Source organism: Trichoplusia ni, chromosome 11 (genome assembly GCF_003590095.1).
Source record: "Trichoplusia ni isolate ovarian cell line Hi5 chromosome 11, tn1, whole genome shotgun sequence".
NCBI classification, from domain to species: Eukaryota; Metazoa; Arthropoda; class Insecta; order Lepidoptera; family Noctuidae; genus Trichoplusia; species Trichoplusia ni.
The window spans coordinates 2,074,065-2,092,403 of record NC_039488.1 but is presented as its reverse complement, the minus strand read 5'-3'; the positions used below and the strand labels follow the sequence as shown (position 1 = coordinate 2,092,403).

The window sequence follows — 18,339 nt, the reverse complement described above, 5'->3', positions numbered from 1 at the left end:
GGAAATAGGGGCGTGGCGGACACACTATGAAAAGCTTCCTACCACTAGTTTCAATGTGCTTGATTCTCTAGTTCTTAACTCGATCCATTTAGGTCCCAACTCAGGAAATAAAAGCTAGAATCAAGTTAAATGAGAGAGAATCAGAAAGGGATCGGGATGGCTACACTTTCCTTGTGCCTGAGTTATTAATCAATCAGTACTTTGCAAAACAAATTTCGAACAAGTTAATTTAAGTGATTTATCACTTTCACCAATATTTTTAACTCGTTAAATTTATTCGAAAGACCCATGGTACTAAATAAAAGAGACAGAAATAGGATGCGTGGAATGAAATGTACTACTCTAACAACCCGAGTCCGCCGCCGGCCGAGTCGTCATTAAAATGACGCATGTCAAATTTTTGTGAAAAGGAACGTATTTCTCTGACTGACTTGGCGATTCGATTCAGATTTTCTTTCAGTGCTATCTTGATGACTTGTGTAAATTCAATGTTAATTTGATTTGTTAATGACTGTATTTTATTAGTGATTCGGGATCGTGCGTCGAATAAACTTATAGCCGTGCTCATGTGGCCGCCGGGCTAAGGGATATATCGTAGGAATCGCTATATTTTTTTGTAATAATAAATAACGTTTAATAACATTCAATATGATTCAAGACGATGAGTTTGAGTTTTTGGTGACAACCCCGGAGCGGATAAAGGCTCTGGGGTTCAAGCCGCAGAAGGAGATATTAACGAACCACATCTTGCCATATGCCGCCGAATTGGATGGAGAGTCCACCCGATTCCTGGAACAGGTGAAGCTGAACCTGGGCAGAGCGGTGATGCTGCGCGAGATGAAACCGGCTTGCGGGGTCTGGTCCTCCCGGCTCATGAAGTAATTATAACTTTTATTATTACAAAGACAAAGGGCCACAATTTATTCAAAGTTTTAGGTGATACCATAAAATTGGATGCCTTCCAATATAAACGCTTATGCCTACGATGTTTTCTAATTCATTCCAAAACTTTTAAAAGAATTTTAACCATACATCTTATGTGTGGGATGTAGGGGTACCAAGTCATCACAATAACCATATGGAAGTTATATTACTTATCAAAAATCATCTTCCCAATATGAATGTGAGCAGAGTTGGTATTATAACCGGGAATTAAAGAAACTGCTATTGTATTCTAGAATTTATATGAGAATAATATATTCTGAGTGGAGCAACAAAGCAAACTCTACTTGAAATTACTGTAAACTATCATGGTATTCATTACATTTTAAAACTGTACAAATATTGATACTAGCCAGAATAAGTTAACTGAAGATGATGTTATTTTACTTCACTGTTTCACAATATTAATTTCTCAAAGACCAGTGTTAATAAATTGATTTGATACTAGCTACTTTTAATAAGAAAATGTGGAACCAAGACCCAAACATTTATATTAATTTAATACTTAAGTATTTTTAAATGTTATAATGTATACAAATATAAGTAAAACTAATTTAAGGTAATTATTATTAAACTATCAAATGAAAAGTTTCTTATATGATTTCTCTAGAAAAAAACAAAAAGATAAAGTATATTTATCATTGGATTAACCCATCAAAAACACAAACAATAGTGAATGTCCTTATTGTTTTGTGCCTTCATATTTAAAAATAAATTAAATAAGTTTTTTTTTTATTTAAATCTATTCAAATTTTTAATATCCTACTGTTGTTATTGAAACAACAGTATCACATCATCTGTAAAAAATATCAACATTCAATAAAAACTATTACTGTTTATGAGACACAGCCTAAACACATACAAACAGACATTGGAGCCTTAGTAATTGGGTTCCTTTTTTACCTATTTGGGTAAGGAACCATAGTGATAAGAAAATAAGGACATTTCATTAGAATATTAGCATAAGCATTGAGTTGAAACTATTTGATGGAGGCTTACATTTCATTTTCCCACATTTTTATTCACTCACTTGCTTTTATAGACCGAAGAAATAAATTCGGTCCCTCAGTGTTTAGCTTTCTTTTCTTTTTCTCTCTTTGGGGAATCGGAGAACTTGTTGCCTTTATCAGCAGACTCTAAACATTATAAAAAAAAATATAAAATTATGTTCCAAACTTTTTAACAACTCATATTATCTATAATGTTTTAATTTAATAGAAAAAAATTTAATTTGTTACAACAAATCAGACTTTATATATGACAATTATTTTTCCAATCTTCATAGCTTGGCATAAATTAATTACTTATAGGCACATTCATAAATTGTGTATAGAATTAAAGTGTTTTTGCAAGACTAAGGCCTCACAAGTGTACAAGTAACAGATATCTAATTACATATTTTTCACAATTTCACATCAGAAGAAGTACAGGTATATTTTACCTACATCCTTAGAAACAAATATTATTGAATTACACCATTATGTAGTCGAGTTAAGGTTGAATTTGCTATAACAACTTAGAAATTGTAGCTTAGATTGCTTAGAGCGCTTCAGCTCTTGTAATCTTTGCACCTACAAAGTCGGCTTAAAAAGTTTCAAGCAGTTTACCTTATTTTTAACATTGTTGAATTTTAATATCCTCATTAATATTCAGCAATGTTTAAATGTTTGCTAAATTACTAATTTTACATTAAGTCATTTTAGTAACCAGCTTTGTAGATGCCGTTATTATAGAACAAATAAAATAATTATAAAAGCTCCATATTCTCGATACACAATAGTTGGCCTCTTTGTTCCTAAAGTTATAAATAAGAGATGTCAAATCTTCCATTCTTAAATTACAAATTAGCATAAGCATTAATTAATTTATCATCCATATTATTACGGTCTTCTAAGAAAAAGACCAAGAATGTTTTCGACCTAAGAAACGAAATAAAAAATGAAAGGATTATTCAGTAAACATAATAAACGGAACAATAAATTACTTTACGCGGTATTGCAATTCATTCTGAACGCGGTTAGTAAATAAATAATGCTAGCAGGTCACGGAAAGTTAAACCTTCATTTTATGATCGATATACATCAAAATTATCGCATTATTTTAAAGAAAACTGCTACATGGTTTTATTGATTTCCATAAGCTTTCCATTTTTAATTTAGTGCACTTTTTTATCAATTAAATTATCGAGTTCCACTGCTAGGCCTAAGTTGCTCAAGTTCTTGTTTTATGCAAGCATTTAAATATTATCCAGTTGCCTCAATTTTAGTATAATTTTGTTATACAAGTATGGTTACACGGGTACCTAATCTATCGGGATAAATAATCCTTCCTTTGAATCGGGGAAACCGTATGAGATTTATCCCGATAGTTCGTACTCTATATCTTCGACACACACCGGTGAAGAAGGACCTCATTCTATGATACGAAATAATCATGAAACACATTTTTACAAATACTTATGACTTTTGCGGAACATGTAAGAATCACTTGTAGCCCATTTGGGAATACAGATTTCAATTAATATTATTGCGGGCCAAAACGTTAAATTATTTGCTAAATGCAATGAATTTTGGAGAAAAATACAAACTATAGATTTGAAATTATAACTATTATCATTATTGTGTTACTCTTTATCAAAACGTAGGAACATAATGTGCGTTATTCAATTTGTTACAAGTTTCGGTTTAGCGTTAACCTTTGGCAAGTATTACCGGAGTATCAAATGCGCTGGCTTGCACCCAGGGCTTCCTGCTAACTGCACCTGGCCTTAACACTTACAGATTGTGATGTTACTTCTATAATTATTGTTACGTTTTATCTATTGTGTTTTCGTGTTATTCCTAAGCAATTTATAAATGCGAATGTTTGTTTCCTTGCTATGTTTTAACGACTAAAGCGCTCAAACTATTGCTATAATAAGTTTTATAAAAAACGTCAGCCTAAATACGCCCCGCCGCTAGACATAGGCCTCTGCTTTGAGTATTAATCACCACGCTAGCTTACTGCAGGATCGCGATTTTTTAATCCAATATTTGGAATCCAGGTTTCTTGACGATGTTTTCGTTCCTCCACCTTTTGTCAGTACTGTCTCAAAATGATTAATAAAGTACATATAACTTTGAAAAGTTACATGGTACGCCTACTAGTGTAAACATACAAATACAAGAAAAGCAAGGCTACCACTTCATAAATTTTGCACCATAAGTTAGGTGCTCATAAGCTTGTTTTTACTGAGAAGCAAACAACCTCGCTAGCAAAGCCCCGGACAAAAGCTAAAGCTAATTTACACAACTAAACGGCAGTTAGAAACCCAGATATTTTTATTCCAAATTAACCCATTTTACCAGATCGAAACTGTTTCTAAAATTAAATAAACTCTTGCAAGACACCCTTACCCTTTGTATAAGTTAATTTGCTCGAGGGCGGCTAAGAGAAAAGCTTTCGTTAAATGTCGCAGTTTTTATTATGTGGATAAAAATAGACTGGGTGGGCATAACCCCATGACATTTACGACTGTACAGAAACCATAATAAAAAAAGTTTCGTTCTCGATTGTACTTTTATTTTTAACTTGTTGAATTTGTTCGTTATTTATTGTTTGTAGTTTTAAGACTACCGTACCGATGTTTGATGTTTCTTCAGAATATACCGAATTGAATCTAGAGTAATCTAAATATATTATTGTAGAGCTAAAGAGTTTTGAACGTACAAATCTCTGAAGTTGGTTTTGATTTTAAAAAAATATTTGAGCCTTCTTGGATTTAACTTTTTGATATTGATATTTTGTCTTCGGGGTTTTTACATTTTAACTGTTGTGTTGTGAAAGCTTTACGGCGCACTACACTACGCAAAGCGGTACTGTCTTTAAGAGCTTTCATGGACCCCCTTTCGTACCATACGTAATCGTAGAAAAAAATTTCGTCTGATTGAATAATTGGATCGCCTCGGAACTTTAATTCAGGTTAATAAAATTGACTGCCTATTTTTCGCCTTTGGGTATCATAACGCTGGATTTCCCGTTGTGAAAACATGACAACTTATTCCAAATCACATTTACATGTCTCTCAACGCGACTCTCAATTGATATCTATTAAGTCTGCTCTGCCGTTCCATTAAATTGGGTTAAACGAATACTGACGTGTGTTTTGTTTTTCAGATACATTCGCATCTATGGACTGAAGTTCGGAAAAGAAGATCACATCACATTGATCAAGCTGGCTTACGAACTTGTTCTCATTCCTGATCTCGAACCATGCAAAGTGCACAAGTTTGCTACTATGTTTCTAATGCTCACTAAGTAAGTATGTTATTATGGTGCATAAGTGCTTTATGGGTCTTCGTAAGAAAGGGGTTTTGATACCTGATAATTTTCTTTCCGACTACCGCGTAAAAAATCCGTGAAACTTAAAAGTAAGTCGAGCATAGGTAAGTGTTGATAGAGAATTGAAAAATGAAGTCAACAGTTATCGGAAACTTACGTTACCTTGTGTAAGGGCATAAAATTATCTAACACAGGTAAAAATGCCTTGAAGTTAAAAGTAATGTTTTCTTTTGACACAACAGTAAAAATAGTTTTTCCAAAATTAACTACTTACAAATGTATAAGAAAGTTCAATTTTCTGTTTAGACTAATTGCTCTATAAAAAGCTTTAGTCAACCTATTTTTATTAAAAACTAAAACAATGATATTCTTGGCAGTCAATACTTCGAATAATTGGCACGTCGTCGTTCACGTTAACATTGGTTCAATAATTTAATCAATTTCTACAGGAAAAGACAACTGATTTCACCCGATGAACTGACGCTGCCGTGGCGCCCGCTCTACGATATGGGCAGGAAAATATTTGATAAGAGCTCCACACACATTGGAATGTACCATTATCTCAAGTAAGTAATAAACAAAAATACTTAAAAACAAAAATTAATTCGAGAACATTATTAACATTATCAAACAGACATGTTATATGTAATCAATATAATAATATAAGTGTATCTGCAACAGTATTAAGAGCCAACTCTTACGTCTTCATTTCCGACTCGTGTGACGTGACGCAACGATGACGTAAACTGCAAACACATTTGTATTTTAATTGTGAACTACCGGAACATGATTTTAAAATGCGTAGGTAATAGGTAACTACAAATCTAAACGTAAATGGTGATGTCATAACCGTATAGAATCGATATGTTTGCATGTGACGAAAATTATTGCAATCAATTTATTTAATAATAAATGGAATGGACTTACTTTGTCAACTCTTAACAATTATCTACCATTTTATTTAAGAATGTTAACCAAAAACTTCCAGCTGTTTCGTTATAATTATACTTTTGGGATACAAGCACCTAGGACAATTTTTGAGTGTATATCCACGTTTTGAGGAATACATTTGCGAGGTTTCCGTTAATCATTCAGAATTTGTTCTCTAGTGAATCAATACAATTTCAACTATAATCATGATGTATGTTTAGGGCAAACCGCACTTCTAAAGGAGGTGATAAGCTTGATTTGATTCGCAAATTCCTGTCAGGCGACGGGCTGGGTGACGCCCTAGAGTTGTTCGGCCTAGCAGGCGCCGCCGAGAACGAACTGCCCACGTAATATATGCCCAAACAGTATACATTTCGGGACACGCTTTTTGTTCGCACATAGGTGGTTGTCGGGAGTCGGGTTGGGCTCATGGAACCATCGCCAATACCCATGTATTCACATTCTATCCCTGGTATTATGGACCCCGATAATAATTTATTAAACATTAATAAGTTATTTTTCGTTAAAACATATTTTTTTTTGTATTTATCGTAGTGTCTGTGATGTGGTGGCAGTCTGTGCATGTTTTGCTACAAGTCTTCAAATTAAGTATATGCTAATCTTATTTGTTTTTCATTTCAGCTCGATTGAAGGATCGTATATATCGATGGTCAAATGCGCAAGACCGTAAGTGCATTTTCTTCCATAACTGAAGTCTTTAATTAATTGCATTGTTTTTGATCCATATATTTCGGTTTTAGGTACTTTGAATTAAGCGCAACAAAAGAAATTCTGGCAGAATTCTTGCCCCAGATCAATCCATGGGCAGCTGAAACCCACGTGGTCTGCCAGATGGCTGTGTTCCTGCCGGTAGCTCTGCCTCCCCAACACGCCGAACATGGCCACTTACTGTGGTTCGATGAACTCATGACACTGTGGGATACCTGCTATAACTCTCAATGTGGGGTTTCGGTAGGTCTTACCTAACCTTCCACTATCCTTCTTTTTAATTCCTCTTTTAAATTGTACAATAACTGAACACACTCCTACAGGATCTCATGATGCTTTTCGCGGGCCTCGCTAAGCGCTGCCCCGGCGCTATCGATTGGGCACCGTACGTGCCGAAGATGTTCGTACGATTCCTACACGCTCTGAACCTACCGGTCAGCTACAAAGACATGCAGATCACCAGATGCCATTCTCTTGGTAATTATACAATTCTGTCAACTCGTAAATAAATATAAAGCAAGAGGTGGATTCTTGTTATAAAACAATTTATTCATGTAAAAAAAACCTGTAGTGTTTTCTTCGATCTAGATATGAAACACGTGGCGTCATGGATCGTCTGGAGTATTTGTCCCGATGGTCTGGTCCTCAAGCAACTGCGCAGTTTCCTCATCGGGGTGGAGAGCTATTTGCACAGCGCCAACGCAGGACGCTGGTCTTACAAGCTGAGGGACCTCCTACGGAAACTAGCAAGAGAGTTTCTGAACAGGTATGTGCATGAAAGTGCAAAAAATATCCTAAGAACAACCGTAAAATCATGTTTTTTGTTGATAAATCGATTTAATTTTTCTCAGAGTACGTCGTGAACGCGAGAAGCGCTTCACTGAAGGCTGGGAGAATCAAACTCCAGCTCACTATTGTCTCAGAGAAGAAGACATTACTGAATTCGTCATTATCGTTCTCGAACCAACTCTGCAAGCTGTCTACAGCCGGAGCGGCGCCCTCGACATCTCCATCGCGCTACAAAACTTAGCGACGTTACGTCCCTCTATAGTAGTGCCGCCTCTTTTAGAAAGACTCAGGACCTCTTTGACGTCACTTACTGAACCTCATAGAGTCACTGCTGCTATGTCGGCTGTCGCAGCAGTCGCCAGGCCCATGCTGCGAGGAGGCGATGCCGATTACACAGAAGGACCAACACATGTTGTGCCCTTCCTATTGGCCGTATTACCCGGCCTTGATCCAAATGACATTAAAAAGACACTAGTTACTTTACACTTCATCCTGATCTTCAGTTGGATGGTGCCATTTATAGACTGCAGTAACGCTCACGAATTCTACGAGGATCTGTCTGAAGATGAGCTTATGACCTGTGAAGCTACTGCTCAAATGGAAGACTTCGTACTGGTCTTCTTAGATAGACTGTTTGTTATTATCGAGTCCAGTGTACTCGAACATGTAAGACTGGATACTAAGGAATCCGACTGGGTTCGAAGCAAGACTGACGCTGTGATGGAGACCTCGATATCCTCTGCAGCGACGGCGGTGCTGATGCAGTGCTCGCCGAGGATATTCAGCGAGGCACTGAGGAAGTTCAAAGCTTTCGCCACAGAATCGACTTTTGAAACGAATGTGTCAGGAAGTATGGTCGGTGTGATGCTACGCGTTTTTGCTAGGATCAATTCTGAAGCAACTTTAGCTGCTTTTCTGCCTAAACTGTGTGAGGAACTCAAAGAGTTGCTGTCGACAGAAGAGGCGCTACACGATGAGAACCCGCCTCGCGATCTAATGTACAGACTCGTTCTGTTGATGCATGTAGTAGAATGCGACGGGACAGTCCTCCTTCGCTACATGGACGATATCATTCCAATATTAGATAGAGCGTTGAAGTTACACTCTAACTACGCGCTGTCGAGAGCGTGTGAGGTTTTAAGCCACATCCTTACATCTCTATGCTATATTGATTTGAAAGAATGGAGGAGCTCGCCGAAGGACTACGGGAAAGCTCCTGCTGAGTGGCTGCCTATTCGTGAATGGGGATATGGTTGTTTGCTGAAGGATGCCAACTTTAAGTGGCACGTGCCCAATGAGGAGGAGGCTCGGTGCGCTCAGATGCTGCTGGACAGATATCTGACGGTGGAGGCTGACCGGCTGCAGCAGTGGCTGAGCGGCGAGAGGCCGATGTGTCGCGAGCGGAGGCTGAGGAGCTTCTACATCATCAATGCGGTGCTGGCTTGCAGCACGTTCCTGCCGCCGCCTGATGAACCACCTGTAGTGCTGTAAGTACTTATATCGTCAGTAACCAAAACTCTTAAATACTCATTAAAAGATAACTTTTCAGCAAGTTTTTAGTATATTTCTATTGCTAAAGTTAATGATCCTAAGCATGTAGTAGCATTTTATTTTGTTACAATTATTTTCCATTGGTCAGTGTTAATGGACTTTTGTCACTAAGCAATAATTGTACGAATACCCAAAATATATTGCAGCTACAAAGTGGATACATTGCTAATTGCGACATTTCAGCATGGACTCACAGGTCCCGGCCACGAGCCTGCCCTTCACATGCGGAGTGACTCACAAAGTGACCTTCCGCGGTGAGAATGTTCGCGTGGCGCTCACTCGTCTGCTGCTCCAGGTGCAGTCGCGTCTACTGGACGACAAGACTGATGATACTCGGGGACTTGAGATGCTTATTCAGGTGACTTTGTATTTCTTTTTATGGTGGATGCCGTTTCTAAGTTTGTTCTTTTGCCCAGTGATAGATAACATTGGAGACGAAAATAGAACCATTTTAGCGGGACCATAGCTCAAAACATAGATGCTTTTTATGTTAAAATATGCTTGAAATGTTTCAATAAAAAAAGGGACGGGAGGTCCGTTTGTTGAGATCGCAAATATTTTGATTTTCTCAGGGTATTTTAGGTTATACCTCCAATTTTTCTACCTTTCTGATATAATTGGCGCAAGGATTACCGTTACGTATAAACGTTTTTTTCCTCTCTCCAAATTAGGTGTGGGAACGCGTAGTTGTGATGAAAGGCTTACGAGGTGGACCAGGACTTGAGGCCCGTCTTCGTTCCTATGGAGCCCTAGAACGGGCGCTAGACGGTCGCGGAGGCCCGCCGGACTTCGACTGCGGGACCCGCAACGTGGGCGCGTCCAGACTGCGGATGTTGGCCGCTGACGCCGCCCGGCTACACGATGACTCGCGCTACGATCTGGTCTGCGAGGCTGGTATCACGCCGTCAGCGTTGAAAGCACTGCACGCGCTTGCTGATCTGTCCGTCAATACGTACAGCTCGGTAAGTACTAATATAGTTTTTGTTAAGAATGTTGAAGTTTGTGCTTATAACATAAATAAAATTGTGGTATTTTTTACGGTAAATATAACAGAATTTCTTTAAATATCTTCTAGTAAAAATTCTCCTTATTTACTAATTTGGCTGGTCAATCGTAAGTCTTGCAATTGAGTCCATAGTTGGAATAACAAAAAACCATACACCAGATGATATCTACAAGCAAGTACTACAAATATTTTCTCCGTCTCTAGGTCCGCATCTTAGCCCAAATCCGTTTATATTGGATGTTGAGCCACTACCCGTATTCGTACCGCTCGCTGGTGCCCAAGCTGGCTGGTATCCTAGCCGCGGGTGGTGAAGGCGACGAATGGCATGCGCGACACAAAGGCGTGCTATTCATGATGTTGGGTCCTCGTACTGGCCCGCTTGTTGCTAAGCAAGACTGGGATGTGGTCAGGACCCTGTGGCCCGCTATACTTAATGCACCGCTCAGTGAGAAGCCCAGTATGGTCCGGTAGGTTTGTTATATATTATGTTAATGACTAGAATAATTAAGCTTGTGAATGTTACGAAGGTCACTGGTAACGGATTTAGTAAATAGCCTTTCTATTGCTCATAATTGTCAGTCATTAAAGTTCATCAATTAAGCTATTCTATGAAGCAATTAAGCCTGTTCAGCACGATCAATATTTTGAAGTCTAGTTGGAACAGATGAATTTTCTCACTGACTTACTGAAGGATGTTACATGACACTTAAAGAACTACAGACCTAAAATCGGAAAGAAGCTTAAACATAAATCATAATAATATGTTCACACTCTACATACTCATACCATTTCATTAATTACATTAATTTTAAAACATTAATTTCAGTCTAGAGCAAGCGTTCAGCGACACTCTACACCGCAACTTCCCGACTGTCAACACTCGGCTTGTGATGCCGCAGCGCGCGATAGATGTCGCCTCGAACTTGTTGAACGAAGCGCAGTTCACTGACCTCAAGTTTACCGAACAGTTTAATAACGCCATAGCCCGTGAAACAGCGTCCTCGGACAGATCTGAAAGGCTTTATAATGAGCTCATTGCAGAGCTCATTAAAGTTGTGGAGACGCCAAATGTGTAAGTAACATATGTTTTTTAACGAGACCTTATCCAATGCTAGATGATGTTTTTTTAATGAGACATCATTTAATACTGGATGATAATATATTGATAATATCTATTTTTTCAATACCACTATCGTCTGCACCTTCTACCGTATCTACACTCTATTCTATACGAGCATAGTATCACTATAATCTTCTATCAAACCTTATGTTACATGATGTTGTTTAATTAATGAATGAAGCGTTTCATTCATTAATTATGAATGAAATGCTATTCACCACTAACCCAATTTTTCACAAAAACTTCATGCAAAAGTTACAAACAACTTACCCCTAAATTCCAACAGACAATGGCGTCGCCTAGAACTGGCAATGCAGATGCTGACATTCTGCCCCTCGCTCCAAACCCCGTACCCCGGGTTCGCGGTCCGCCCTATCATACAAGCTCTCCTACACGACGATATCGCTGTACGGCGGACTGCGCAACGCTTGACTCACTACATACTGAAACAACGCAAGCATAAGCTTGTCAAAGTCAAGATGGACCCGTATGAGATTGCTGGGGTACCGAGGCCAGTGAAACATGTTCCAGGTAATTTTTGATTATTACGTTTAGCTCAATTTGTACTAAATAGAACACTAAATTTGAAAAATCTTTAAAGTAAATTCAAGCAATCTAATCATATGTAGCGATTGAGTGAAACACGTTTGGTTGAGGAAGTCTTTCAGCCCTCCAGCACTCTCTTGGACTTGATTTTTTTAATCAGGAACTGTCTTAAGATATTAAATTAACTATATATTTACACAAAAGCAGAAAACAAGACTGATACTTGTAACCGTGTATTAAATGTAAATACCTAAAATACAAATTATTGTGACTGAATTAATGAATGATTATATTCTTCATTATTGCATAGTCACTGCATACATACATGTTCTGTAATTTTTATACCGTAAACTTAAAATTGAAATTACTATGTTAACATAAATCACCTTATTCAGGGTACAGAAAGGATTTAGAATGGGCAATATGGTCGGCGGACAGAGTTCATCACACTGACGAGGAGTGGGAGAAGCCATTCCTGAGGAATCCAATGTACGGGTTTTACTGCTGGCCAGAAAAACTAGAGGTAAGGCTACCACGGAACAAAAACTTGTATCAGATGCACCTACGAACCATATGGTAGAGGAATATTGAAACCAGACAATGTGAAAATAGACTCCAAAATCAAATACACTTCAGAAACCCATCAAAAAGGTCTAACATACAATGATTTACACCATTTTTCAATTATGAACCTTAAGCTTCTTGCATATAGTTCTAAATCAAAAAAATGTGAAGCTGACAAAAAAAAACTTCCTATAACCATACACAACATTCGATTCTAAACTTTAACACAATCCTATACAATTCAAAATCGAACAAATATAAACGTCATTCATATCACAGGTATCAGCGCCCTCTAGCGAGCAAATGACGTCAGCGGATCTGCGTCCTGAAGACATGGAGGAGGGTGAACGTCATCTGTACGAGTTCTTCACTGATGAAGCGAATGTGGACCGCCTGGTCGCCTTCCTCACTGTTGAGGAGAAGAAGGGGAAAGACAAGTTCAATGGGATACGGTTCTCCATGTTTAGGGTGAGTAGATACTTCTTTTAACCGACTGTGCGATATGGAACCCTCCACTTTAGATTACATATATGATATTTTTGCTATATTCTGTTATGTGTCGATGTTTTTAATTTTTGACTATGCGAACTATTCTATGAAATGTCAAATTGCTACATCTTTGGAAGCTGTAGTTCAGCTTACAAACTATCAATTCGCTTAAATGTCTAAATTCCCATAACTTGGTTTAATAGATCAACCTTCCTATACATTTCAAGCTTGCTACACTGATGCTCTCAAGGCCCTACGCTATAATTCGAACCCTCCACAGATCCTCTTCAGCCAGTTCGGCGAGGCGGTATCCCAGCGCTTCACGAGCCACGCTCTCCGCTGCGCGTCGGACTCGCAGGAGGCCCCGCAGCGGTTCGCGGCCGAGGTGGCCTCCGCCGCGCTCCGGGCGCCGCGCTACTGGGGCCGGGAGCGGGCTAATGCCATGTACCGTACTGGACTGCAGATATTGGAGGCTGGTGAGTTATACGACCTAGACTATCTCTACGATTAGGCTTTGATCTCAGTAAGTACTGACTGCCCGAGATTGCAGTGTTTTTTATCATTACTCTGGCCAGGGTAGATTATACTCTACCTCGCTGTACAGCCCGAGTAACAATAACCAGTCTAACTAAATCGGGAAATCGTGTTACCCAGGTAACTGAGTTGAGGAGGTCACATAGGCAGTCGTTCCTCGTAAAACATTGGTACTTAGCTGAAGCCGGTTAGACTTAAAGCCGACCCCAACATAGATGGGAAAAGGCTAAGACGATGGAGTCATAGATTTTGCCTTCTTTGCAATTTCAGTGTCTTTAAGTTATGTACTCTTGTCAGGCCTGACGTCAGTTATTGCGGAGACCCTTGAGGACTGGGGCACCTGTGTAGCGACTGGAGTGGAGAAACTGGACCCCACGCGTGGGCACCAGGTCTTGTCCACGCTGCTGCAGCTGTGCGCGCCGCAGCCGCGTCTCAGTGACAACGAGCCCGATAGAGACTCCTCGTTTAGCGTCTGTGCTAGGCTATACGCACTACAGGTAACAATACAAATCAATTCTAAACTATTTTCTATCTTAATGTCAAAAACAGGATGTTCCTATGTCCCATTTTGTCTTTTTAATTCTTTAATTAAGTTCAGTTGCAGTTATTTCGCACTTAATCAAACAAATATTTCGCACGTAAATTAAAATGATTATTCACGTCGACTATATATTATTAAATACCTGTACAAATACACTTTGCCACTTTATTGTTACGACTAGGGCGCGCTTGGCTCACTGCGCTGGCGAGCGGCCCCGCTAGCCGCTGTTCTGCTGAAGCGGCTAGAAGAAGCTAACTTTACACAACACCCCTACCAAAACGTACGAGAAACCGTGGGCAGGTAAACAATTCACAATAATACCAGCCTTTATAGATACCATTGCTAGGCGCAGGGGTTCCCGTGTAGAGAATGTTTGAGTGTTTGTTACCATGCTTCATCACCGTGGGTTGGTGATTTCCGGTCCAATATTTGTAATATATTTTCTTTACATATTTTCCTGAAAATATTAAAATAATCCAAATTTTTAAAATTCGTTCTGATCAAATTGGTTTCCAACCTTTTTTTCTCCAGATCTTTTTTGTTTTCAAATTGAATATTCTAAGTAAAACACTGAATATGCTCAATCCTCAATCCTACTTTATATACGTAGTTACATATCTGTACCCAGTAGGGAATCATTTATAACTTAGTATTATAAATAAAAAATCACTGTTTCATATGTACATTGTATTGCAGCCTGCTGATGACGATCTTCGACACGGAGCTGGTGTTCCCTGGCGGGGAGGCGGGCGGGGCGCCCAGCCTGGCCGACTTCTTGACATCTGTGAAGCCGCGACTCGCCGCCTTGTACGACGAGAACGGTGATATAGGTAAGTTAAGCTGAGGAAACGTTGTTTTTCTGTATAAAGATTTTATGATTATTTGGTGTAACACACTAGCAGCTTATTAGCTGATGCCTGTGAGTGAATTGGAAATGTATTTCTTGTACAATCTGTTCTTGAAGCTGTTGATTGTTTTGGGCCATTACAACTTGTTCGGGTAGCTTATTTCATGCTTTAATACTTTATGATCATAGTTTAAATTCTATTTAGTGAAGTTTTTCTCTAAGTTAATTTCTCCTCTCGCCCTACCTCGAAATTCAGTTTTGAAAATAAATCACATAATCTATACTAATATATAAAGCTGAAGAGATTGTTTGTTTGTTTGAACGCGCTAATCTCAGGAAGTACTAGTAATATATATAATTAACAAGCAAATATAACATTACAAGAATAGCCATATTAATGAAGTTTGTTCCCGCAGTGATAAAGACGGCAGCGTCCCTGGCCATCCAGTACGGGTCCCGCGCGGAGGGCCCCGAGGAGCGCGCGCTGCCCGCGCTGGGCGCCGCGCCCGAGGTCGCGCACGTCGCGCTCGGCGGCGTCGCCCGCCTCACGCCCGCCGACCAGCCGGCCGCGGACGATGCGCCGCAGGTAGGACCGGCTACTGCTCGGAACAAAATAGAGTGAAAATTTGACAGAAAATACAAAAGCAGCAGTTGAGTTTGACAGTGTTTATAAGGTTAATTTGCTGTCAAATTTGATCAAGGTCAATAATGATCAGGCATGTGGTTTTTCAGCTCTTTAATAGCAATAACAATGTGTTGTGGACTATTTGATTAAACTTGCCTGTACTCGTATTGGAACAGGACAGAGTGAAGGACTATTAAGGTTAATTCGCTATCAAATTTGATCAAGATCAACCAAAAGATTACTAAAACAGCATATGACTTCAAATCAGATATGTGCAAAGAAGTAAACAACTACTTCTTTAACAGCGACAACAGTATGTCGAAGACTATTTGATTAAACTTGCCTGTATTTACCTAGAGAATTGAACATATTTGACAGAACTGTGGGAGCTGTTTTTTATTACATTGAATGTTATTTGTACCAGTCGGCGGAGGGCAGCGGCGCGGCGGAGGGCGGCGGCGGGCAGCGCGGCGCGCGCGTGGAGCGGCAGCTGGTGGAGCAGCTGTCGTCCGCGCTGCGCCTGGCGGGGGACGCCGCCGCGCCCGCGCCGCGCGACCACGCGCGCGCGCTCAACCTGCTCACCACCGGTACACGACCACACTATACAACTATCACTTTATTTAATTGGGACTAGTCCGCCACATGATATGGCATGACACATGACATGTGTCATTGCAATAAAACTAACGAAAACCACCGAAACACTTGGGTTGGGTGTGTCCCAGGGGAACAGGGAACAATTAAAACTATAACTATAATACATTCTGCTGTTTGATGTTGAAAATAAGGACTTAAAATCGGGATTTTAGCTAAGCTGAGGATAATGTGTGATTAATAATTCCAACCGACATTCTTTTCTTACTCTCGTGACTGTGAAACCGAAAACTCTTTTCTCGCTTTAAATACAAAACGGACTGAAGTCCGGCTTGGATACATTATATCTCATAGTCTATTTTAATGAATCTTAATTTGACGTTCCAGCCATATATTTCCAGGATTTTTTCAACTCTTGTGTTGCCACTAAATTATTGTGAACAATGCTAGCCATGGAACCGTTTAAAGTAGTATGTGTTGCGCAGTGTTCCGCGGCTGCATGGGCGTGGTGGTCCGCGGCGTGAGCGGCAGCACGGTGTCGCAGTACGTGCTGGTGGGCACGGCGTGCGCGCTGGCGGCGCGCGGGCCCCCGCAGCCGCACGACGAGCTGCCGCGGGCCTCCGCCGGCCTGCTGGCCTCGCTGGCGCTGGCCGTGCACTCCAGCCAGGCCTTCGACACCGCGCTCGCCAACCTCGAGACCCTCGCCGAAGGTAACACTCCAACACTTCAGTCATCACTATAAACAACTTTCAAATTTACCGTCTAATGGTTAGACAGTTGAATATAATGTCACTATCAAAAACGCAGTGGCATACATTTTATGTGGGAATTTTGTTTTTCTTTAGCTTGGTTTTGTACAGAACCCTCAGTCGCCAGTCCGACTTGACCGGACTCGCAGTTGACCAGTTTTGTTATAATACTTTTTTTTATATCAGGTCGTTCCTGGTGGGCTCGCCTCGCCTGCCTGGACTTTGCACAGCCGCTGTTGTTTTACGGCTTGCCATTGTTATGTGAAAAAGTTGACCGTGCCGTCGCAACAGAAAGGTTCACATTGAAACTGATGCGGGATCCTCGTCTCGAGGTAAGGTTATTGTACTGCAGTGTCATTTTCTGTTCTTCACTGAGGACATTTCGTGTACTTCCTAAATGATTCCAGGTCCGCAAGTCAGCGGCCAAGCTGCTGACGGGGCTGATGCACTGCCACGCGCTGCCGGACGAGGAGGCCACGCTGCAGCGGCTGATGGGCAGCTGCCGGTCGCGCGCGCTGCTGGAGCGGCACTGCGGCGTGCTGGGGCTGTGCGCCTACCTGGCGTCGCGGCCCTACAGCCTGGGCGCGCGCCTGGGCGCCGTGCTGGCCGAGCTGGCGCGCCACACCAGCGCGCCCGACCCCGTGCCCGCCACCATCCGCGCCGCGCTGGCCGACTTCCGCCGCACGCACCAGGACGACTGGCCGCGCCACCGCGAGAACCTCACCGAGGAGGAGCTGGACCTGCTGGCCGACCTCACCTCGCCGCCCTCCTACTGCGCGTAGGCGGCGCAACTGTATTCCCCTTACGTTAAGCGATTTATTTGTGATAATGATCGATAGCTTTACCTATGACTCAAATTTTAGTTGCATAATTACTTAATCCAAATAACGGTTTTGTTCATTAAACCTGACTATAAAATAGTAGATGATTATACCGTGGAAGGTATATTATGAGCCACCGGTAAATCAGTGTATTAGAGGCGCCATAAATGTTGTAGTGTTAGTCGTGTAAGTTTCTACGATGACATGTAAGTCATCGCATCACTTGCGTATGTTTTACTACAATTTCATATTTAGATCGAGTCCGTCATGGTGGTGGATCACAACTCATATTCTGTGCCCACATAGTAGTCACCGGTGATGGATATAACTTGTAAGGTGGATAATTAGTAATATATAATACTACTGGTACTTCTTGTTATTTTAATTGGTTTCGCAATTGCTTTGGTGAGGTTGATTTTAAAGTTTCCTTTATGACTGTTGGGCATAGTGTTGGCATTGTGTTACGATGTTTTGTGTGTACTATTGTTTAGTACTTTATACACCACTTATTTGTTCCATATTTTAGATCTGTTTATGGGGTTAGGGATTTGTAAATACGTGTATAAATCTTTCTTTTTTAGGATGTTATATTAAATTAATTAATAATTAAGTTTGTTCTACTCTACCAATGTAACAAAAGTA

General features: G+C 40.4%; 2 protein-coding genes across 2 annotated transcripts in view; both read left to right on the top strand.

The window, feature by feature from the left end:
* Positions 1–18,339, top strand: part of LOC113499098 — a 268,950-nt gene that overhangs the window by 212,127 nt on the left and 38,484 nt on the right. The window lies entirely within an intron of this gene.
* On the top strand, positions 345–18,321 carry LOC113498779 (proteasome activator complex subunit 4B-like). The gene is made up of 25 exons (XM_026878923.1): positions 345–878; positions 5,098–5,238; positions 5,712–5,828; positions 6,414–6,539; positions 6,835–6,879; positions 6,954–7,164; positions 7,245–7,398; positions 7,510–7,687; positions 7,773–9,197; positions 9,445–9,619; positions 9,933–10,223; positions 10,472–10,734; positions 11,094–11,339; positions 11,674–11,918; positions 12,329–12,456; positions 12,777–12,965; positions 13,267–13,462; positions 13,818–14,017; positions 14,243–14,361; positions 14,758–14,891; positions 15,325–15,494; positions 15,874–16,120; positions 16,613–16,837; positions 17,063–17,208; positions 17,284–18,321. The coding sequence occupies exons 1-25, from the start codon at positions 649–651 to the stop codon at positions 17,656–17,658; spliced, it is 5,976 nt and encodes a 1,991-aa protein (XP_026734724.1). The 5' UTR covers positions 345–648; the 3' UTR covers positions 17,659–18,321.